The 23,948-nt window shown below is 49.6% G+C and overlaps 5 protein-coding genes and 3 non-coding genes across 8 annotated transcripts; 2 read left to right on the top strand and 6 right to left on the bottom strand.

Moving 5' to 3' along the window:
• Positions 1 to 2,214: 2,214 nt before the first annotated feature.
• Positions 2,215 to 2,285, bottom strand: APUU_t40009S. The gene has a single exon. It is a non-coding gene; the product is annotated as a tRNA-His (tRNA).
• Positions 2,286 to 3,449: 1,164 nt separating this feature from the next.
• APUU_t40008S lies at positions 3,450 to 3,520 on the bottom strand. Its single transcript has one exon. It is a non-coding gene; the product is annotated as a tRNA-His (tRNA).
• A 1,491-nt stretch (positions 3,521 to 5,011) lies between these two features.
• On the bottom strand, positions 5,012 to 5,137 carry APUU_t40007S. The gene has a single exon. It is a non-coding gene; the product is annotated as a tRNA-His (tRNA).
• Positions 5,138 to 7,213: 2,076 nt separating this feature from the next.
• Positions 7,214 to 9,061, top strand: GAS1_2 (glycoside hydrolase family 72 protein; the record flags this gene model as incomplete). The annotated part of the gene is made up of 5 exons (XM_041703843.1): positions 7,214 to 7,297; positions 7,356 to 7,393; positions 7,454 to 7,479; positions 7,539 to 8,294; positions 8,349 to 9,061. 5 exons carry the CDS (start codon positions 7,214 to 7,216, stop codon positions 9,059 to 9,061), a joined length of 1,617 nt encoding a protein of 538 aa, XP_041556487.1.
• Positions 9,062 to 9,840: 779 nt separating this feature from the next.
• On the top strand, positions 9,841 to 11,920 carry APUU_40736A (uncharacterized protein; the record flags this gene model as incomplete). Its single annotated transcript, XM_041703842.1, has 2 exons — positions 9,841 to 10,787; positions 10,849 to 11,920. The coding sequence occupies 2 exons, from the start codon at positions 9,841 to 9,843 to the stop codon at positions 11,918 to 11,920; spliced, it is 2,019 nt and encodes a 672-aa protein (XP_041556486.1).
• Positions 11,921 to 12,489: 569 nt separating this feature from the next.
• APUU_40735S (uncharacterized protein) lies at positions 12,490 to 15,127 on the bottom strand (the record flags this gene model as incomplete). The annotated part of the gene is made up of 7 exons (XM_041703840.1): positions 12,490 to 13,985; positions 14,047 to 14,206; positions 14,271 to 14,371; positions 14,438 to 14,672; positions 14,726 to 14,844; positions 14,914 to 15,006; positions 15,082 to 15,127. 7 exons carry the CDS (start codon positions 15,125 to 15,127, stop codon positions 12,490 to 12,492), a joined length of 2,250 nt encoding a protein of 749 aa, XP_041556485.1.
• A 636-nt stretch (positions 15,128 to 15,763) lies between these two features.
• On the bottom strand, positions 15,764 to 18,314 carry APUU_40734S (class I alpha-mannosidase 1A; the record flags this gene model as incomplete). The annotated part of the gene is made up of 2 exons (XM_041703839.1): positions 15,764 to 15,800; positions 15,853 to 18,314. The coding sequence occupies 2 exons, from the start codon at positions 18,312 to 18,314 to the stop codon at positions 15,764 to 15,766; spliced, it is 2,499 nt and encodes an 832-aa protein (XP_041556484.1).
• Positions 18,315 to 19,390: 1,076 nt separating this feature from the next.
• atgI (autophagy protein ATG9) lies at positions 19,391 to 22,335 on the bottom strand (the record flags this gene model as incomplete). The annotated part of the gene is made up of 2 exons (XM_041703838.1): positions 19,391 to 21,524; positions 21,590 to 22,335. 2 exons carry the CDS (start codon positions 22,333 to 22,335, stop codon positions 19,391 to 19,393), a joined length of 2,880 nt encoding a protein of 959 aa, XP_041556483.1.
• Between the last annotated feature and the right edge of the window lie 1,613 nt (positions 22,336 to 23,948).

Here is a 23,948-nt window from a genome sequence, read left to right as displayed (position 1 = left end):
CCAATAACGGAGGTAACTAATTCCTGTCTCGCTGCAACAACCTCGGGGGGTTCCCTTTTTCCCCCTGTAGTTGCTAGGTTCCCACACTCGGCCGACGACCGGTTCTTCCAGCCTCTGATGAGGATCTAGATATGTATCAATTTTCCAAGGCATGCATTGCAATGTGGGTATACCAACAAATTACTCGAACTGCGAGAGTGAATCCATGGATGTCACCGGAGCGCCCCTGAACCAGACCCGCCGACTTACCAATTCAGCCAATGGGCGTTAGTTACACGAAAGGCCGTTGGTGGGGTGTAATATATTACCGGCTTTTGCTGACGCTCGTTTATGGTATCGTTTTAATCTGGTATGCAGGGGTGGGCTCAGTATCATTCTTCACAGTTGAATTGCCATACAACAGCATTCAAGAGACGTGTTTATGCGCAACGACAGAGTGACAAGGCCCCGCATGCGTAAGATGGTGAGGCGTAAAGCATGGAACTCTCGTGGGTTGTTTGTTATGATTACTACCGAGTCCCGGGCTCTTGGCCAGGACCAACCCTCGACGATTCATGTTCCCAGCCTTTCCCAAAGACTCGCCACCAAGCGGAGAAATACCACGTTAATAATTGCTTGCACCAAGATCGGGCGCCGATTTCAGCTACGAAGCTACCGAATACATTAATAATGTCGCATCCCTCGAGCCCATCGTGTTGATCGCATACGTACTTGTCGGAACTGTGGCAAGGCTTCTGTCCTCACTCCTCCGTATGGACGCTCGTCTGTGCTGGCGGCCCGTCGGCCTCGGATGTCTTGAGATCTCAATCCCGTTCCAAGATATCGAGGCAGTCCCAGGTTAGAAATTCCCAAAGCCGCCCCTCGCTCCAGCCATCTTCTGGTCGAGTTCAGGGTCGATCACTGATATTTCGGCAATCTCTCAACCTGTCCTCCTATAACATCCTGCCTCCTAGTTATTTTAATTCTTCTCAACCATGGGGCAATTGTAAGAGACTCGCAACACTCGAAATTTAAAGCCACCCAGGTGTATTTTAACACCAGCGGTCCAATAAAAGCAGCTCTCCACCGTCGATTTCATGATCGCACCACCGCTAATCAAATGTCATTCATGAAATTAAGCAACCCCACTGTGGCAATCACCAAGTTTAGCTGTCGATTAGTGAATGGGCTTCCCAGTTCCTTCGAGTTCTGGCTCTGTCTGATCGTCCCTTCCTAAAAAAGTTCACAGCTGTTCCAGGTTTCCGCAAATAAAAGCAAGCCACAAAAGGCGTTCGGAAATGTCAGGAGTTGCCCAGGAGTGGGTTTCTACATTGATATGCCAATTGCCGGCGGTGGCTCAAAAGTCAAGTCTCCAGGAAAGATTGGCTACATGAGCTGGCGTTGTGCTTGCTTTTCTCCCCTGAAATCGTAATCAACTAATCATCCACGATCTGCCAAGTGTACACGCCCCGCAATCTGAAACGAGAACGGAAAATGACTTCCAAATCCATGTCATCTTACGCTGCTTCACTGAGAACCACATGAACGTGCATAATCAGAGGCGAGAAAAAGTACTATTTACGTAGTCTGGAGGGAGCAACGTCAGAACTATCTGCAAGAACAACGTGCTTTTCCCCTTATGTTAATTCCGAAGCGCCTCCCCAGCCCCCAGTGCAACAGTTTCCTCAAAATTCAAGATCCTGATCTTCGTTCAGGCCCTGAAACCAGCAGTGCTTATTCGGATGATCCGTTGATGGTGGACGCACTACGCACCCACGTACGTACTGAATCCCGGTACGGTCTCGACCAAAGCTAACAGTCGAGACGAGCCCCAAACGGTTGGACTACTCGCCTTAGCTCGAGAACGATTCTGTAATAATCTCTGTTCCTTAAATTAAGGATCGAAAATATCCGTTTGCCGTATGTACCTACTCGAGCGTAGAGACCAATCTTTCTGGTGGCGGAGATCACCCGGGTGCCAACTAGGGGGGCCGACATTCTTCTATCGGGCTCGGCCAGCCATTGTCAGGACCGGTGTGTCTCGCTAAATTGTCGGCGGCTTGTGGAGTTCCTGGCTTGAAATTCGACTGCAGTTCGGATACATAGTACGTATCTTGATACTTGGGTTCCTCGGTCCCTAGCCTCCAAGAGGTACGTACTCCTCCGTAGTGCAAAAAGAAAAGTAACGCTTGGGCGATGTATCAGAAACACAAAAAATGTCAAAAAAGAAAGCTTTGGCGCCGCCCGGAATCGAACCGGGGCTGGCACGGCCACAACGTGACGTCATACCACTAGACCACGGCACCTATTTGCTGAGCGATTCCGCCAGATTGAGGCTTATGTCGAGGCCCGCAGGACAATGTACTAGGTTCTGATTTGCCGATGACCTTGCACGCCAGCACACCTCCTTCCAGTATAAGCACTAAGACCTATAGTTAGACTACAAAATATTACGAAAATAGAGGGTGTTGCTAAACTGATGTTTTTACCTTTTCTTCTGTTTTTTGGTCGTTAGTATCTAAATACTACAAAACTGTTCATCATAGACCCAAAACTCCGCTATCCGACGCTGCTCGTTAACACGCTAAGCTTGCCCAGGTGTCTTCCGTGCTCGTCTAGGGAACTGACAACACTGAGGAGCTAACAACGGATTTCTAATTAATTATTTGAGACCGGCATCGCTCTTGGGGTGGATATCTTGGGTTTTGTCAAAAGGTGAGAATCTCCAGGTAGTAACCGCCCATCCTTACCTACGCGTCGTCAAAGGACAATTGCCCGAGTGCTTTAGGCACAGTAAGACTAGCAATATCGCCTTTTATGCCCATTTCCCTTTCATTATCCCCATTTCAGCTCGCTTCGTTCTCCCATGTCTGTAATGATATTCAACATAGCTGGCCTTCGGCTACCCAGCCCAGTGGCATTTATGGTTCCCTCTGTCCAAAAAGCGGCGTCACAATAGAAAATCAATGGTTCCAGGATTCCGGGTCAAGATCAGAAAGCCGACGCATGTACTTAAACTATTGGCCCTTGCGACATGACTGGCAGCTCTGAGTCTGGGTAGGCATTTCGCTGTAAGGGGCCATCTGGGGGCATCAAGTGGTTCATGGGTGCTTATTCTTAGGTAGCGGTTACCTAAGGGGGTGGAAATAGTGAATTAATCGGGCACCTGACAATAAATCGAAGGACCAGCCTCCTACTTAGTTACCCTGTCATGTTTCGGCATGCAGGCATCGAAAGCCCAGGCGTCCGTCCTTTCGACCTGCAAGACAGAAACTAAACATGAACCTCGCAGAGGCGAGTGTTTGGGAGGGGCAAGTGAGCCATTTAGAGCTACACCGATCAATATTAGTGTGTCAACTAGCCTCTGGGTGTCTGTTCCAAAATATATACTGCTTATGGTGTGCAGAATGCTTTGCACTCATTGCGCTTCCAAGCAGGAGGGCGGGGAATCAAAAAAAGAAAAAAGACATTGGCGCCGCCCGGAATCGAACCGGGGCTGGCACGGCCACAACGTGACGTCATACCACTAGACCACGGCACCTCATGTGTTGAAATCTTTTGCAACTCAAGGTAGACAAGCCGAACCTAAGGTTTTGGCGCTAGCAATAAGTGGCTTCCAACCAAAACAATCCTAAGAGTGCCTTGATTTGGCAGTACGCTCAAAGTGGGCGCCACAAAATATTGATTGTATTTTAAGCCGATCGCAAATAATATTGCTTATTTTATCAAATATTTCCAACATGGGATACTCCTTTAGGGGAATCGTTCATGTGGCTGCGCAATATTTACGGGTCAACTGCTTTATATATTTGCAATCCCGACCTTGTTTTCTACTATATGATCGAGATTCTCATATTCTAACAAAATCAAATGTCCAAAGTCAACACCAACTATAATATCAGTGTCCTCCGTTTACGCCCGGTCAGAGTGTGGCTACGAAAATACCTGCCGCCGGGTTAGGAGCTAGTGTTGGACAAACCCTACAGATCAACTTGGAAAAGAGACCATGGTCTTCTCATTAAACACCGCCATGGAACTCATATTTATATGTCTACATTCTTTAACTAGCAACAAGCGGGATTCCCCAGTGTAGTTTTATGGTGATGCAAACGGTGAAGTGTCCTCCTTGCCACCTTTGACGTTGATGGAGGTGTGAAGGATCATTCCTTCACTGATATCGTCAACGTCGACAGCCAGGACCCTAATCTATATACGCACCGCACGCATATTCGCTGATATCATGCCCGCCAGGAATCGCCGGCATATACACACGGCATGAATTCACAATGGATCGGCGAATCAGGCCCAAGGGGGTCAATGGTTGACCCAAAATACATTACTGCATATCTCTGAAATGTATATACTGGGGAGGAACAGACTAAATGATTGCGGCATGGCCACCATCCATACCTTCGAGCAACAATACAACAGCGAGAAAGGTGCAACAGGAGAGCACAAAAGCAGGTGTCACCGATGGTCGAACACCCTGGTAGTTTGCTCTCAGGACGCAATAGCCGAGTAGGGTAATTGGTGATCTGGCGGGGCAAAGTGCCACTACCAGACTGACCTCGACAAGACATCACGTCGAAACGCATAGTGGATCTGGAATCCGAAAGCGCCTGCTTTGAATTGGCTCGGCATCTTTCCCGTAGACACTGCAAACCACATAGGAACGGGCCGCGAGATATCTCGGCAAACGAGCAGAAGTTCATCAGTCTGCTAGATGCACTGAAACACCCTAGACATTCTGGACGACTACCCGTATTCAGAGAACCGCTCCTAAGACGATGGGGATCAAACAAGGACATAGCCCCGTTGTAGATAACATGTAATCCTGGTTGGCCTACTTTGGATGCTACTTGCTGAAGTATGCCCGCCCACCAACCCTATTTATATATGTTGTCTTTGGGTGAAACATTTGCTGACAGTAGCCAGTCAACAACAAAAAAAAGAGTGCACCAACCCATTGAAGATCTCGACATTGCGATAGAGGCGTTATTAACGTTCAATATGGCAAAAAGAAAAAAGCAATTGGCGCCGCCCGGAATCGAACCGGGGCTGGCACGGCCACAACGTGACGTCATACCACCTTTGGAATGGTTAGATATAAATTCAAATTTAATGGAAATCTCAAGGTTACTCACTAGACCACGGCACCTGATTGGTTGAGAAGCTGAGATATTTTAATAGCATATACGCATGCGAGAAAGAGACACTTTAATTGCTGGCCGCGTACTCTCAAACGACGATCGCAACTTAGATTACCCAGGAATGCCTCCAGCTACACCGTATGTCCGTTCGCATTCGCCAAGATTGAACTGCTAATTCATTCGAGAGCTATAGGATTATCGTATCGAATTAGCTATGACCACATATTACCTGCCACAACATACCCCTGCCCTCATGCATGGGGAGGGTCCGAGGGAACATAGCGGCGAGACGTTCGTCTTCGATACAAGTCTCTTCGTTGTCTGTCGATCTCACACTCAGCCTGACCTCCGAGTCTGAACGCATCAACTCCCATTCTCTGATTGGCTGACCAGCAGCTTCATTGTTTCAGAATGCAGTCAATGGACCAATCTCGAAACAAGCGTGGCAGTGAGAGGTTGGGATAGGGTGGGCACTTATGCTTGAGGACACCACTCACGGGCGGGTGGCAAGTGCACAGTGCGGGTGTTCCATGGATGATGGCCCGCCAGAAAAGGGGTCGCGCCCTGAAGCTTTTGAATACAACTCATGGACCAACTTACAGAGTTGGCGGGCGTATTTTCAGAAAGCGTTACTAGCGAAACTTACAGGCACAAAGACCTTCGTGTTATCCATATCTCAACCTATGCAGTCTGCACAATCCGTCTTCGATATTCAATTGCAATGCAAATGATACCCCGCGCTATCGAAACCATACAGAGTATGCTTTGCCCGGCCTTCAATGACGTGGATATAATCTTGAAGGATTCCCATTGATAGTGGTTACTGGTCGCAATCTCTCAAGCGGAGCAGCGACTATGGATCTCACCCTGCCCACCCGGTGTGGACTGTGGACAAAGATCGTCATCCTTTTTCACCGGAACAGCCATCCAGAATCCGAAAACCACCTGAGCCATGACCTCACAGTCTCAGTCTGTCCTCTTGCCACATGTACGATGCGGCTTTGCTAGGGGCACGGCCGCTGGGCCCGACTCGGCAGTGGACTCGTCCTGAATCCATTGCTCGTCGAGGCTCGAGAGTATAACTGTGTCTCACAAGACCGAGAGTTCATGGAGTGATGGACTGTTCTACATAGGACTTGGCAAGCATATCGCTCAAGACAATCTTGCACCAGTGATTTAACTAGGTGAGATCCCACCCTTCGGACGTCATTATGGCTGTCGCGTGCGAGCAAATATGGAAACGGAGGATGAAACTCGACAGTGCCATCTGCATTCGGTCTTGACGCTATAACCGGAGTTGCTACGCGTAATCCCACACGTCTCGCTCATGTTCCTCATTCTCCTGGTCCGGACTGAAACCCAATGAGCAGTCACGACCGTTGAGTTGCATCTGGTGAGACGGCAAGAAGCGATTGTGTGTGAGGGACTATCCCAATGACTCTATTTATATACACTCTTGAGCGAGGACAGAAATAAGCTTTCCTTAGACCCTTCTTCCCCTGAAACTCGAACTCCGTGGAACCAGCTTGCGCGTTGCCGGACCTTTTGATACCAGAGCATCCCGTCGTGGAGAAGCCACGGGGAGGGCTGCACAAATGATAGCCGTCAGATGTGCATATCACTGAAAATCCCCAACGATCAACCAGTGCTGGCTTCGCTAGGAGCACGCAAGAGTGGACAGGCTCACTCATCATCGAGTGCATTTTCCGTCGAATTGGATGGGTGGTGGACTGTCCCTGAGGCTGACCAGCGATTCTTCGGTGCCTGGGGTCTGCCGTGGAGGAAGTATGAAATCCCTCCCAGCCCAAGACCCTTGCCCCCGACTTTTTCCTCTCTTGCCATTCTCTTGAGAATCGACATTCTTTACTCTTCCACTTGCTATATTTGTCTATTTTAATGCTATTACGCCTCTACACTCACTTGGGTTTATTTTTCGAGACATTTCGCAACGAATACACCTCCATTCCTTTGTTTGTAAAGCTAGTCTTACACGCCACTCTTTCGATCAGATACATCCATTCGCAAACACCACGTCCTGACCCTGCGGTCGCATTGCTTAGTCTTATTCACACCAGATTCTCAACATGAAGTTTTCCAGCATTTTGGCGGGTGCCGCCCTCTTTACCAGCAGCGCGCTCGCCGCTGACTTGGACCCCATTGTCATCAAGGTACGGCGCATAATACGGCCTGAGAAAGTAGTGACATTGACTGATACATCGTCTGCAGGGTTCCAAATTCTTCTACAAGAACAGTGACTCCCAATTGTATGATATGCCCTCCCCGCATCTTCAGACAACTGAAATTAAGCTAACCAACTGCCTCAGTTTCATGCGTGGTGTCGCCTACCAAGGTTAGTAGCTCACATGGCTATTACTGCAATAATAGAAGCCTTTTATTGACTATTTACAGAGGAATACTCCGGCCCCAAGTCCGAAACAGACAACTACAAGGACCCCCTAACCGACGCCGAGGCATGCAAACGTGATGTCCCTCTGCTTAAGAAACTCAACGCCAACACCATCCGTGTATACGCCATTGACCCTAAGGGCGATCACAAGGAGTGTATGAACCTCCTCAGTGAGAATGGAATCTACGTTGTGGCAGACCTGTCCGCTCCCGATACGTCTATTGTTCGTAACGACCCCAAGTGGGACTACGAGCTGTACACACGGTACACCGCTGTTGTCGACGAACTCGCTCAATACAGCAACGTCCTTGGGTTCTTTGCAGGAAACGAAGTCTCAAACAACCCCAAGACCACCGGTGCCAGCGCCTTTGTCAAGGCTGCTGTGCGTGATACCAAGCGCTACATCAAGGCCAAGAACTACCGCGAGATTGGTGTTGGCTATGCCACCAATGACGACTCGTCCATCCGTGTGGACATGGCCAACTTTTTCAACTGCAACGAGAAGGAAGAGAGCATCGACTTCTGGGGTTACAACGTCTACTCCTGGTGCGGCGACTCCAACTACGAGAAGTCCGGCTACAAGTCCCGTACCGATGAGTTCCGCGACTACTCGATCCCCGTCTTCTTTGCTGAATACGGTTGCAACGCTGTCCAGCCCCGCAAGTTCACTGAAGTCGAGGCCCTCTATGGCGACAAGATGGCTGAGGTCTGGTCCGGTGGTATCGTCTACATGTACTTCCAGGAGGAGAACGACTACGGTATTTTGAATTCCCAACCATATATTTAACCCGCTTCTCTAACGAACCAACTAGGTCTCGTTTCCATCAAGGACGGCAAGGCCTCGACCCTTGAGGACTACAGCTACCTCTCTAAGCAGCTCGCATCCGCAACCCCCTCCGGTACCAAGAAGGGCGCCTACAAGCCCTCCAACACTGCCCTGCAATCCTGCCCTACCCTCGGCAAGAGCTGGGAGGCCACCGCCTCCCCTCTCCCCCCTTCGCCCAACCAGGATCTCTGTGACTGTATGGAGAAGAGCCTCACCTGTATTGCGAAGAGTGACATTAAGGGCAAGCAACTCTCAAAGACCTTCAGCACCGTCTGCGGTTACGAAGGGGGCAAGTACTGCGATGGTGTCAGCGGAAACGCTACCACTGGCGAATATGGAGCTTACAGTGTCTGCACACCTGAGCAGCAACTCTCTTTCGCCATGAACGCCTACTACGAAGGCCACGGATCTGACTCTCAGGCCTGTGACTTCGACGGTGCTGCCTCCTCCCAGAGCACCAGTGAGCCCACCGCTGCTTGCTCTTCTCTTTTGGACCAGGCTGGTTCCGAGGGTACTGGTGTCGTTAGCGCTTCCCCCACCGCTGGTGGTAGCGGTGGATCTGGTGGCAGCGGCGACTCTGAGACCTCTGACGGTGCTGGAGTTGCTCTCACCCCCTCTAGCGTTCACGTCGGTGTCTTCCAGCTCAGCGCCTACGTGGCTACGGCTGTCTTAGCCGGTGCTGCTATGATCATGCTGTAGATTTGGTAATGGTTGCATCTCGGCACAGCGAAACCTGGTCTATTTATGACTAGGCTTTGTTTGTGCTGGTTCCAAAATGGTTGATGTGTAGTGTACTTTTATTACAGTGCTGCTCATTGATCGCTTTGCTATATCTTGTTTGACATGTTTTATATGCGACTGTTCTTAGATCTCCCGAGTAACTATTTAATTCTTTTATGTCCATGCAGATGACTCGTCCTCTGCGGTTTATAGTACATATCTTGTAATAGATCTTGACTCGGCCTGAAATGTGTATGCCAATACACTGTAGACTTGGCAAGAAGTTTCGTGCCAAGACATGTACAATAGAATCAAATCTTAGCTAACAGTTAGATGGTGAGCAACCCTTCTTGCTTATCAGGGTTCACTCTTATCGCTCCTCTATGGTGACCCAATGCTGAAGTCTACACCCGGCACCCGCTGTCTATTGCGGGAGTGAGTTGTCAAGCGGTTATCTGCAGGGCCTTTTGAGACGGGGCTGTTGCCGTGCCAACCATGATCTCCGTCACCCGCAAAACACCCCAATGACTTGCTCGAATCAATTGTTCCTGCAGTTTCTGCATCTGCAATAGAGTCAATAACCGGTCGGAAAGAAAAGGAATCACCCTCGCCACTCTTCCAAAGAAGTGCGGAGCTCGCAGAGAGTCTCTGTATTGCGACGCCCCCACGTATACCGAAATAAGAAGGCACGACAAACGGCCCGCGCAGGAACGGCAGGAACGACCGACCCTCCATACAATACACCAAAAGCGACAAAAATGGCCCGCTTGAACACGAGAAGCCAGGCGAAGCAGGACGACTCGCGAGAGAGGTCCCGGCCCCAGCGTCTGACCGAGCGATATGTTTCTCCCCCGCCGAAGGAGCGCCGCAGAGAACAACGGACAATGACCACGGAGACGCTCTTCGATAAACTGCCCGGACCGGCAGAGAAGCCGGCATTGCAGCGGAGCAAGTCAACCAGGTCGAGGGCAAAGACGGTCGCAGAACAACAGTTTGATATCTTTGCTGATAGCGATGGGACAACTGACCGGGACACGCCCAAAGCTAAGAAAGCGACACCTCTGAAGTTGGCGCGTACCAATTCGATGATTCTACCACTGCCACAGCAACCTAGGGCCCGGACGAGCAGGAAATCAGAGCTATACAACTACGACAAGGAGAATGACCCGCTCGAGGAGGAGCTGGATCCTGAGCCCGAGCCTACTTCACTTTCTAGAAACCCCTCCGATGCATCCTCGACCAGACGATCGCCGACAAGGAATCGAGACCCACAACAGTTTACTACGTATCGACAACAGCAAGACGAGTCGGAAGACGAGAATGGTGATGATAGTTTAAACTCGCTTGACGACTTTATTGTTAGCGACAATGACGAGCCGAGCTATCATGAAACCGAGGATGATGAAACTGAGGAAGAGGAGGAGGAACACAAAGTGTCTCCACCTCCAACACAACGGAGGAGATTAGTTCGAGGTAGACGACCAGATCCGACGGCTGAAATAGAGAAAGCTTTGCTTGAGTCTGCACGGCGGCCAGATCTTCGCCTCGAACCCTCCTTACCGGCTGCGTTCGCAGCATCATCGCCGCACTCGGATAGGGTCGCAAGAAAACTATTCCAGAAAGAAACCGATGTTTCTGATAAGATGGACCGTTTGAACTTGGAGGATAGTGATCCCTCCTCCCAGCTTCAAAATGATCTGTTTGGGTAAGTCGTGTTACCACTATTCCCACCCAATATAGGGCAAGTTTGTATTAACGAAGGGCAGGGCGGCAATTGATCCGGACTCAGTCTCCCACACACCACCAAAAGACTCATCTTTCCAGACCCCCCCGCCCAGTCCATCAAAGAGCATCTTGCGCTCTCCGACGAAGGACAGAATTCGAATCCCGCCAACACCCCATCGTGAAAGCACGGATGAATTCTGGAGCTTGGAAGTCACCAACAACTGGATTGACCAACACTCCCCGCGCAAAGTGAATCGACTGCTTCAGGAGTTTGACGAGTCCGATTGCGAATTCGAGTTCAAGTCCAAACCCTCGGAGGACAAAAAGCAAACCAAAACCCCCAGCAAGACCGCGCTGAAAAAGGCAGAAGTCGAAGCAAGGAAAGCCGCGGTAGCACGCAAGAAATCATTCGATAACAAAAAACCAGCACTTGCGGAAGACTTCCTCAAAGTCCTCGACGACGCTGTTTCCGGAGGTGAGGTCCAAAAGCGCGCAGCAGAAACCGGCGGTGTTCGCATTGTATGGAGCAAGACACTTCAAACAACTGCTGGGCGTGCAAACTGGAAGCGTGATAGGTCTCTTCCAACTCACGATAGATCTGTGACACCACCTGATTTCTCAGCATCTGGAAGCGAGACGCCTTCAGTGAAAACAAAACATTACGCCACTATCGAATTAGCGGAACGTATCATCGACGATGAAGATCGATTGATCAACACCCTAGCCCATGAGTACTGTCACTTGGCCAACTACATGGTTTCCAACGTTCGAAATCAGCCACACGGTGCGAGCTTTCAGGCATGGGGCCAGAAATGTAAAACAGCGCTTAAAGACCACCCAGTTTACGGTGGACGGATCGAAGTGACGACCAGACATAGCTATAAGATCGACTACAAATACGTCTGGACCTGCGTTGACTGCTGTCAAAACTATGGGCGCCACTCCAAGAGTATCGACCCCAGCAAACATCGATGCGGTAAATGCAAAGGTCTCCTGCAGCAGATCAAGCCCAAGCCAAGAAGTGTCTCACCTAGGAAGAAACAACCTACTCCTCCCGCTGGTGCGGTGAATGATGTGGCGAAAGGTTTGGAAGTCGTCGAGTTGAGCCCGTGAGATGTGCTGTGCGTCCATGGATAATTGCGCCTGGATTTCCCTCGACTCGGCGTCTATTGGGCGGGACAGGATATATTGGAGTTCCTTGGTGGTTTATGGCGCTCTTTAGCGAACCTGATTCCTTTTCCTTTTCCTTTTCCTTTCTTTTCTTTTTTTTGCTTCAGGTTTCTGTTCCACTTGTCTCTCCTTATTACTCTGCTTGATGCATGGACGATCTCTACGAAATGTCAATAGGACAGAAGACATTGTGTGCCTAATGTACATACTCGTGAAATAATAATCACTCGGATATGGCATATCGTTTCTCTCCTGGAGGCTTTTTTTCTTTAAAATATATTAAGCCGTAGACATTATCTTGAAAAACATTAATTCCATAACGCGCAGACACGCAGATAGTAAGAAAGATAGAATACGGTATGTATATATGTATGCATGCAATAGATAGATAGATGTAAATTAGCTACATGATTTAATTCAGCAACAACGCTAGATTCGTTCAGAGTGTGTGGGGATTATATATAGACATTAAAATATCTCTTGGGTTCTACTTATTATCTTGTCTCCACCTCTCACTGTAATGAGACATTTTGCACTGCCTCTTCGACACTGACAACCGCATGGTCCTGCCCTTGTCCATGTCCACTCATACCAGACTCGGTAATTTGGGCATCCTCCACAGCGGCGGCAGCAGAAGTAGAAGAAGGGCTCTCAACCAAATACTCCGGGTGGAGAAAAGTAGTAGCAGCGCTGCTCATACTGCTGATACTGTTTCCGCTCTGGCTGACCTGCGATGTGTCCGAGGAGTCTGTCTGCGTGTGTCTGCGTCCGCTTCGGCGTGTCCGCGGCGGTTCGGGCTTCTGAGCTTGTTTGTGGGGTTGGGTTTGAGTGCCCTGTGTAGTTGCGAGTCTTGACGGGCTTGTGAGGGGGGTGCAGTGGCTGGAGGATGAGAGGTTGTGGTGGATTCCGGAGCGACGAGGTGGTGGAACAGCGGGCGGAGGGTTGGATGCGGAGCGGCGAGAGAGGGGGATATGATGAGCCGGGGGTACTGGAGGTAAGTGGCTATGAGAGGGATTTGGAATGGTGGATGAGTTTCGACGTTCTGAATCAGGAATGGCAGGTTCTGAGGTGGTTATGACGGGGGTTGCGGATAGAGGACTCGGGCTGTTGGGGCCAGTAATGGTGTTTCCCTCCTCTGCGATACTTGCCGTGGCCACTGGACTGGTGGTTCCTTCGTCTACTGTTGCTCGTCTTCCGCGCCAGCGCCTTGTCTTCGGAGGTAGAGGTTTTACTTTCTGTTTTGTAGGGCTTGATTGCCTTTCAGGTTGGTGCCCGTCATGGCGGCTCGGAGTGATGATCCCTGGCTTTTCGCGTTGGGATGCGACTTCGTGCACGCTGAGGGAAGACGTTGAGGCAGGATCCAGATGCATTCCTAGCCTAGCAACCTGGCTATGTTTGCGAGGCGTGTCACTCGCAGATGCAGGGGAGTCTCGATCGTCGGCCCGAGGGAACGACAAGTCTTCAAGTGAACTTCCCCGCGTACTGGCGGACTCGATTGACTGGGAAGATTCCAGAGACGTCCCCATCTCGGCATCTGACAGGAGAGCGCTGTCGATTGTTGGTAAGGAGCAAGTCAAACTATCCTCCCTTTGCGGGACATTGCCAGGTTTATATGCTTCTTCTTCATCACGTAGCCAGTCAACGGTAGCGCATCGGAGGACTAATCGTCGAGTCGTTTCGTCAACTTCGTCGAAATGCGTGATCTTCTCGCAGTCGGCAGCGGTATTACCAGTGAGTTGGCCTCGGACGAGAAGACTGAGCATACGTTTGAGTTCGTCTCGCTTATAATGCGGGGGTAGCCTCAATTGAGTATGCGCAACCAGAGGGTAGAGAACTCTGAGGTAGGTGTGTCGGAGAGCCGATGCTTCCTCTGGAAGGTCGAGAAGGTTCCGTATGAGGATATCAACTAAGACATGAAGGTCATTCGTGAAAAAGTATTCATAGGTACTCGGAGTTGTGAAGATAAGATAAAGCAGTTTAAGCGTAAGGAGTTGGAGCGACGTTTCAGCTATAGATCCGGGTCAGATAACGTACGTATGGAATGCCCTGGAATGGCTAGGTAAAGGTACCTTCTCTATTGATCAACAGAATAATATTCTCACCGAATGTCTTGTAAGAGTTCCCATGCATGGACAAGACTTTGATGACCTTGTTTGTCAGCGGATTCGAAGGTGATTGCTCATCGTTGGGGTTATGGGCTGATATCATAAACTGCTCATTCAGAACCAGCTGTGCGCAAATTAGTTAGTATTTTTTTTTTTTTTAAAAAAATGTATAAAAAAAGGAAGCATACCAGTACTCGAATCACAGGATAATGGTATGGATCGTTGGCGTCAAATGATAGATTCTCAATGATATCAAACAGACCCCGCACAAAATCGTCGTCCACGAGAACTGTCATGAGAAAGCAAGTCAACAACCTGGTCATAACAACTGCCCACCAAACCATAGGAAACTCACTTAGGTCCTCTATTTTGATTTTCTGTACTCGCGACAACTCATACAGGAGATCCATCAGAAGTCGATGTAAGCCAGCCCCACTATCGTCGTCCCTGTCCAGAGTACGCACGTGAAGCAGTTCAAGCAACCGCGGAAACGCACCCTCTTCATTCATCATTTGTAGTGGGAACTCATGTTGCCGGCCGTCGAAGAGGAGGAAGGACGTAATCATATGCAGGGTCACAGGGTCATCTTCCTATCTCGGGTGTGAATAAGTGTCCTCTCCCAAAAGCGGATAGGCAGCGGTACCTGTAGTAAAGCGTAGATCATCTGTCGCCGGACGTAGTCCGAATGAGCGACAAATATTGTCGACGAGAGCAGTTTGAACGAGCATCTCGCAACCTCGAACTCGGACTGCAGATATTCTTCTGTTGGGATTCGCGGAGATTGATTAGCCTTTTGAGGCTTGTAGTCTGGGTAGATAAACATTTGGTTACCTTTGTATTTGGCAGCCAGGTTCAGATACGCTCGGAGTGCGTTATCGATTAGGTCTTCTGAGGAGCAAGGGGCGGATACAATATCTTGGATGTCTGCGCAAAATGAGAACCGGTTAGTTCTAGGGGCGAGGAGATTAAGCGCGGGGAACCCAGAAGAAAGGGACGTACTAGTCCAGAATTGCTGCTCATTATCCACGGAGACCTCAAGCTCCATTTCCCACAACTCGGTCGTCGTCGTCCTCGGGCCTGTTGGGTCTCTGCTTCACTCATCCCGTCCTGCGCCCGTCAAACAAGTTGGCTGTGGGCTCCGTTGGGAGGAAAGATGAGGAAGCGAGAACGCTCCTTGTAGTGTGTCGGATAAAATGCTGGAAATAAACCAGGGAGAAGAGCGAGCGAAAGAAGGAAAGGAAGAGAAGCAAGGCGGAGAGAGAGAAGGAATGGCAGAGGTTGCCCGGTTGGCGATGACGATGAAGAGGAAGACTTACTAAATAAAGCGTGGCTGAAACCCACTTTAGCCTTGTCACTTTGCGGCATCCACTTTTTTGTCATCCGACGGAGCAGTTAGTCACTATATCTATTTACTATTTACTACTATTTACTTCACCGACGGCTTTCATGCTTAATTTGGTACAGGCAGGTAACCTAGGTGCTTGATTGAATATTTGCATAGAAAATTGTTGCTCAGAGAAGAGCCAATAACAACTTGATCGCAAAAAGAAACAGTGAAGCAAAGCTTCGTTTGGATAGCTTACTCGGGCAGGCCTGAATCTCGAAGAGGGTATTGGTCTACATTCACAAATGCAGCTTACAGCTAAGTACAAAATCATACCGAGTAATTTGACATTAGTATCTATCCGGGGCGTTTGAATGGATGGGCCTCGGTGTTTCTGGGGAAAAGAGTCAGCAACTGGCAACACGACACCACTGGGCTTCACTTACAGGACATATTCATCAAGACTCATCACGCTCGGATCACTGAATAGGAGATAAAAGTATTTTAGGGTCTCCGCAGTCCAGAAAGACTGCATATTGTCTGTTGGTCGCGGTGCGTCGACGGTGACGTCTCTAATAGCAGAATTGGCTAGGTCCGTCCTTGTGGCTTTATCAATAGCCTGGAACATATTCCAGCCTTTCTCTCGCCAGTAAGAGTCGCCTGTGAGACGGAACATAACAAAAACGGATTCTATCGCTTCTGGTCGAAGGAGGTACTGACGGGCTGGGATCCCTACCATGCCTGGTGGAAGGCGGTCCTTGTGGATCTTTTTCGTGACGAATTCCTCCTGTGTGAGCTCTCCCGTCTCACCAGAGTTTAAACGTTCGGTCTGTCCGTAGGTGGCTGACTTCTCGAACGCTGGTCCGTTAGTGGTTGACTGCTGGGTTGTTTCTTTCTTGGTTTCCTCTTTCTCGGATGGAGTATTGGATTCAGATGTTGAGACGACATGCCAGTTCCCCTTTTCGGGTTCGGCAGACCGTTTACTGTTTGACTTTAGCCTCTTAGCAGCGTAAGGGTCCAAGGCCGCATAGTAAGTTTGGTCGTTCCACTCGCACGGCTTCCCCTTTTCACAGGGGACCAGCAGGAATGCCTCCGGCATAATTCCTGTTTTGGTGGCCTCATACGCCCAGACACAGCCATCCGTCAGCTGGCCGGCCAATTTGAGGTCGTCTTCTAGCCCTAACAGTTTGGAGCCAATGGCAAACATACCACCAGCGAAGCAGGCAAGGTGGGTGCCTTCGTAGGTGAATGACGCATCAAGCTTCTTTGTCATAGTCATGGTTGACAGGAACCGGACATCACGGTTGTTTTTGAGCATCGGTTGGTAAACAAGATGCTTCCGTACCTGGACCATAGCTTTTTTGTACATGTTTAGATACTGGTCGTTGTTACCACCAAGCAACAGGTATTCCTTTGGTAAGAGCTCGTATGTAGAGTCGCCAAGAGCACCAAGGCCAAATTTGTCAACCCCAGAGATTGGATCATTGAGGCCACTATAACAGTCTTGCTTTGGGGGAGGTGTCCGTTTGCTGAATGTTTTTGAAGAACCGGGTTCCGACGAATCAGTTTTGTCATGATAAGCTGGTTCTGCAATGTCACCAAATTGGTTCGTATGGTGTGACGACTGGCTTGTTGGATTGATCTTGTGGGATAAGGGTGAGCCTTGGACGGGTTCCCCAACGGTGGCTACTTCTCGCTCGTACCCTTGAATTTCCCTGCACCCGGACGAGTCTAGGTTAAGGGGCCACAAGCCAGGTAGTTTCGTGCGATCCTGATAACCCTCGAGTGCGTTTGTAATGCGGGCAATCGCATCGTAGTACTTGTTATCCTTGGTCAATTGCGCTAGGCGCGTGAACTCCATGGAGAGTGAGCCTAGCTCCGCAAGAACCGCCGAGTAACCCCCTCGGCGATTCCGAGTTGCATACTCCGGCTTCCACATATAATAGAGGTCAGGCATCCGGTTTGGTGTATCAAAAGCGCCCATCAAGAAATTTGCGAGTTCAACTGACTTTTCCAACAGCACATCGTATTTGTGTCCTGAGATATCATAGGCGCCGAGCATTCCACCTAGGTAACGAATGACGGTCTCAAAAACTGGGACGTCTTCCCTTTTGGTGGTTGTGAAGTCGATCTTCTTCAAATAGTCGACTGCCATGGAGAATTCCTGCTTCAGGTCCATGATCCACAACGTATCCAAGGTGTCAACAAGGGTTGCACCCCATCCATTGTATGGATCACTAAAACCACCACGAAGGGGATAGACCTCGTCGTGGCCCATGGCGGAGACCTTGTAGCCATTCCAGGCATGTAGAAAAGCCGATTTTATACTCTCAAGTTGTTGCATCCGGTGCATCTTCTCGGTGGATGATTCGTCCTTGGCTTTCACCTGTAGCTTGGGAAGCGATTTTGATGGCCCAGTTGGTAGCTTTATCAAAGTCTCCGGATCAATTGGAAATTGTTCGGGCATTGGCTTCCAGTGAGGAACTGAAGACGTATCCTCTTCGGTTCCTTCATCGTTGTGACTCTGTGTTTGTGCGCCTGTCTGGGGTCTGTGGTCACTAGATTCCTTGTCTTGGGATGGTATAGTGTTCGGGCGACCTGGGCGTTCTATTGGCGGGGCTGGCCTGTCATTTGGACCTTTGGAGGGTGGCTGATGTTGTCCCGATTGTCCCGGTTGTCCTAACGGAGCTGGTGGTTTCACCGGGTTTTTGTTATCACCATTATCTTTATCATTCTTGGCCTGGTCGCCCACGTCCTGGTCGGGGATAGGGGGTTTATGATCATCAGCGGGTGGCGGAGGGACCTGCAAGACAACAGATTGATCGCGAGACCGGCCAAAGTGGAGTATAAGCAGGACGAATATGACAGCAACCAACAGAGAAATGCGATATCGTCGTGCACGAAACATTGTCGGCGAGATTCCCGTTGGGGGCTAGGTAGGGGTTCACGGCAGGAGAGGAGGGAGCAGCGTGATTAACGCAGGAGGCGAAGGTGAAGGCGCCGCCGCTCCGGGGCGAGGATATATTGAAGGACAAAGTCACAGGCTGGAATTAAAGAGCGACGACAAGGGAAGGGATCATTGGTGTCATTCAGGTCATTTCGAGTAATGAGGATGTTGCGGTCGCGAAGTCGCGTGCAGGAGGTAGAGTAGTGACTGTGGACGGGATGAAACTTTGTAAGGGGTCCAGACGGGTAAGTCAGTTAGAGATTGGAAGTTGAAACGCAGGACCGGTTGCAGGGCTGTAAAAAGAAGGGAGCCCCCGTACTCAAATGATTTTCTCCGTCTTGTGAACTGCCCTGTTGGTGCAGGTGATTGACTAAATATACGAAGTTTACTCCGTAGGAGCGGAGCCAACGAGCCGCTGAGGAGCGCCCCAGACCCTGGTGGGCCCTGGCTTACGGTACGGTATGGTGCTTACTGCTGGCAAGGTAAACTGGTGACATCAGGTAGCACAAGTTGGCCCCAGCACACCTCGAGGTGTCAAGAACAGAGACCAAGTCCAATGGTATTGTATGATCAGAAACGTTCTACGGATATTCGACGAATTCCGGAGAATCTCCGAGTGGTTAGTTACTATGCGACCGTCCTGAGTTCGGGAATGTTTACTGGGGAAGCTCTAGAAAAGGGTCTCGAGTTACTCGTAATATTACCGGCGAGAAACCCTTTGGTACTAAATTTAGAGCTGGTTGACCCTGAGCGATATGTCGATATTAGACGGATATTTGAATGGTTTGGACAATCGTTTGTTTTCGAAAATAATACTACGTATCCTCATCATTGTCAGACACTGAGCCATCGTGTGTGAGGTTTAACGCTCTCCGCTTGCTATTGGTCCATGCATGGATATTGTTGTCTCACACTTATTGCCAGGCTTGTGCTATAACTCTACTGTTTAGGTAATACAGCATGGTCTGTGAACAGGATTCGCTTTAATTCTCGGACACTCTATCTAGTTTGGAATATGTAACGACTAGGTGGCTTCTTCAGAGACCGACAGACGCGCGAGGCCTATTGTCCTTGTTCGCCTTTTGGAACTGCTGAATTAGCCCGAGGACTCCAGCGCCTCCGACTATGGCATCTACGTTTTCCACATCTGCATCTCCGTCATCTGCTTCATCGCCCATTAGATTCATTCGCCATGAATCCTCAACGTTACTGTCACCCGTGCCTGGGTCGCCGTTTGACCCAGAAGTTGCATATGGTGGTTTTGTTCTTTGCCCAGAAGCCGTCCGGTGTGTGGTCGTGATAGGCGATTCATTGTCGTCGAAAACAGATTCGGATACGGGCTCTGGTGGAGGGCGGGCTAGACGATGGCGTTGGTGTTGTGTGGTGCGATTTGCGGTTCGAAATCCAGACGCTGATGGCTGATGATGCGGGTCGAGAAGGAGCGACGGAGCAGGAGAGTCAACCTCACCGATCCCGGGGGGCCCGAATCGAGCTGCGCCAAAAGTGGATTGTTGGCCGGCAATTCCAGTTGCCGGTCCGGGGCGAGTCTGAGTTAGGTCCTGTCGATTCCCAACGTTGCCCAGCCCGACCAAGGATGGAGATCCCAGTGATGGGAACGTTGGTGGGGGATGGAACGAGCGCTTGTTTGTATGGCCAGGACGAGGATTGCCGCCGTAGTTATCCAAGAATCCGTAATAGGAGGCGAGCATTTTCCCATCCTTTGTTGAAAAGTAGTCCGCGCGAGGGTCTTGCCTTGCGTTGTCACGCTGATTGGCATGTCCCTGGGGCATAGCATTGGTACCCTTTTTAAAGTCAAAGACCGCAAAAGAGCAGAGATATCCCATACCATCAACATGGACGGTGAATTCGCGAAAAAAGTCGATCACACGTTCGCTGCATTTGGGCAGGCTGAACCATAGAATGAACGGTGTGAAGATCATGCTCAGTATCTCTTCCATGAATATGACGATCTTCATCTGATACGATGCAGCGAAGTCCTTTCGAACGTCATCGCTGTGCAGTTTCCCCTTCCAGTGGCTTGGAAAGTAGTGAATTAAGTCGATAACTTGGAGAAGGGCATATTCGGGATCAAAGACGTCAGTGTCTTCGGGAACCATTCCTCGCGCAAATGCCCAAACAGATCCAAAGATACCAAGGTAGAAGAGAACGGTTCGATCGTGCGTTAATTCAAACCCAAGAAATAGTTCCGGGTCTATAATGGATGCCAAAGCCAACACAGAGGTGAGCGCACCAGAAACGAATGCAACGAAGCCCGCAACTTGAGTAGTCTTGTCTTTGGGGAACTGGTCGATGTAGCGAGTTGCAAATGGATAGGACAAGTTGATTCGGCGTTCAAAAAGATGCCATAGTTCGTTAAACTCGCGGAATTTCCATTCAGCCAGTGGCGTATACTGACGTGATGAGAGTTGTGACGGGCTGTTCTTGTATTCGTTAAAATAGCGAAAGAAATGATGCATCATAAAATAAACGACGATGAAAGGCGCTATAAATATGTTCATTATCCCAAAAAACATAAACCGGCGTCGTAAGCCATCACTCAAGGCTTTGCGATGGGTATCTTTCAAAAATAGTGGCCGTACTTGGCCTTGCTCATTGAAAACATAATCCATAATGCATAGGTTGATATTCCACTCTAGGATGCGGGAGAATAGTTGCCTGTTTCGCAAAAACGGTACTGGAAGCGTCAAATCTAGGGTGTCTTTATTAATCAACGCAATCAGATAGTTTTCTTTGCGCATTAACCGATTAGCAATATCATGAGCATCCATTCGTTGCTTGGACTGGCTGCCCAGTAATCGGCGGTTATTTGCCGATACAGCACCGGCAGTAGCTGGGTTGGAATCTCTCAGCACCATTAATCGGCTGACAACCTCTTGCCATGAGATGGTCTGGATCTCGGTGTCGGACACTCCGAGTAAGTAATGATAGAAATCATGCATGTTTTTGAGCCTCCTAATGTCCAACAGCAGCTGAAAGACTTTCCCGATCCAGAAAAGGCAAAGTAGCCAGAGCAAGAACGTCGAAGACATGGACATCTTGCTCGTGCATTTTGGAATCAGGATTTGGTCTAGTGTTTTGCTCCGGCGGACGCGATGATAGTCGACACAGTTAGTGAGAAATGTAGTAAATCCCACGATAAATGCAAAAGTCCTGTTTATAGTTAAGAAAACAATCTCAGCCCGATATCAGCGAAAAGGAACATGGGGGAAACGTACAATATACTCAAAATGCGGTTCAGGAGAATGGACCAGATACCATTTCCCAGAAAGTAGGTATAGACATCCTTCAAGAAGTTGTCTAGGTTCTCTACGTTTGCCCACATCCACATGGCTTTCTCCTTCGGATCTACTAACGCCAAATTTGGATGACCTGCTGACCAGAGGCTCCTTGGATGATTCCGCCAGGGAAGATCGTGGGAAGGTCGCCGATCCGTAGTATTATCCCATCGAATGTGGTTACGACCGGGCGAACGAGTAGGGTGAGATGGTTGCGGATCAGAAAGGTGATGCGAGGGCGGAGGAGGGAGTCGTATTTTTAAATCATCATCGTCATGTTGACCTTCCATCAGAAGAGAAGCTGGAACGTCATCATCATGGTCATCGTCGTTGTCCTCATCGTCGACGGGGTTCGGCCGGGGAGACATTGATTGCATCCACCTGGGGTTGCTGTGTTTACGGCGGCGAGGCCCAGATCTAGAAGCATCCGTCTGATGCCCTCTTTGAGGAGTCAAAAAGGTGTCACTCGGACTTGGAGATTCCTCTCGGGCAGCGTCTGCCATCGCATCTTCAAGCTCACGATCGCTAAACCGTGCCTCTAGGTTGACGTCATCGCCAAATGTTAAGCCAGCACGTTCCTCCACATCAGAAGCATCCGAGTCGTCGTCGTGTTGGCGAATAGTTTCGTATACAGACGGGGCACCGTTTGGGGGGAGGAAGCGAGATAGGACATTCGAGGCCATCATAATGGGCTAAAGAATGGAAAGATAGCGATTCCTATTATCAGAGTGAATGAAGAAAAGCATTAGTGTATAAATATGGCTCCTAAGCCAGATTCACTGTCCAGATGGCAGCCATCAATCAAAGGATAGGATAGCCGATGAGACGTGGAGGTGCGATAAGCGGGAATGCTATGGAGCTTAGGTAGCTCCAAGAATGACGACAGATGATACAAAGGCGAAATAGGAGTGGAATTTGAAACTTTATCTGTCTGACTTTCGAGGAAGTGGGCAGTATAATGTTGTTTACAAAGACATCGTGACAGACAACGGCAAGTTGCAGCTGATACTAGCCTCGATCTCATGACATGGATAGAAGCTCAGGACCGTGCAGGAGAGATGGTCACAAATGATGCAGGCGGTCAGTGAGTCAGTGAGTCAATCACGGAAACCTTGTGGCCTGAGGCATGTATCATGTGACTTTGGGCGTCATGTCAGCCGTGGCCAGGTCTCTCTGACTTGAGCTATGATTGATTTCATATGGTAGTCTATTGCATCGCGACAACATACCTACAGTGAGACACGTCCAGAATATTAACCAGGGGGCACATCAGATAAAAACCACTCCATAATTGTTGGGAAACGTTGAAGCGTGAACGACTGCAAATCGCTGACGACACGAGTCAGGAAAGCGGGATCGAACCACCAATAAGGGCTGTTGACCTGGGTTCGAAATGTCTTCGACTGGCTCGTGCGGGGTTCTTTCTCCTGGTGTGGATAGTAGTAGGGCAAACAGACACTGCAAACTACGTACAGCGAGGTTTCAGCTGAGAGGAAACCTATTGTGGCTGATAATTTCCTTGCCCAGGCTGCGAAGCGAGCATATGCTATGCACGTCTGTGGAGGTGTTGCTGCAAGTTTATCAGAAGAATCAGAGTTATCTACGGAGCATTGTTCAGGGACCAGGGTTCTAATAAGCTTTACCGCCATTGAGGGGTCTACGCCATGGAATATTCGTTTCACTGACACTGGTGATGAGTTGATGCCAGATGAAGTTCATCCCAGTGTGGTTTTTGGCGGCGGAAATGCGACTCGCAGATCCCAGCGCCATGTGTTGTCTGCCATGCCCGCGAATCAGCCGTCATATCACCAACCGACCAACCTGGATCAATAACGCTTGTGGGTGCCGAAGAGCTACTCCGTAGAACTCGTAAACAAGTGGGCATCTTGAATGCTAGTTAGTGGTATGAGTAGAGGGACCAATATTGCCATAGGTTGCTCAGTCCACTTTCGGGACACTACCCCGGGACTCCCGCGATGACTTGCAGAGGGCAGACATGCCAGACAGACTCCAAGTCCAACTCCTACGTACTAGGGATGCCGGTCATCATGATGATGATGATGATCTGGAATATCAGCATTGACCACCCAGTCGTATCCTATACTTCTCGTGCCTGGTCAAGGAATAGCCCAGACCGAGCTGCGCGGTAAATAGTACCACCATCCCTGCTAGATGGTGCAATTCCGGGCTGGAGCTCCTTGCCGGCAAGACCTCTCGGAGAGAAGGAGGAAGAAGGAGGGGAAACCTTTCTTCAAGAGAGGTGGGAGGTTTTTTGCAGAAGACAAAGCCTGATTCGACC

Source organism: Aspergillus puulaauensis, chromosome 4 (assembly GCF_016861865.1).
Source record: "Aspergillus puulaauensis MK2 DNA, chromosome 4, nearly complete sequence".
Lineage (NCBI taxonomy): Eukaryota > Fungi > Ascomycota > Eurotiomycetes > Eurotiales > Aspergillaceae > Aspergillus > Aspergillus puulaauensis.
The sequence above is the reverse complement of the archived record's forward strand: the minus strand, read 5'-3'. Positions and strand labels throughout refer to the sequence as shown.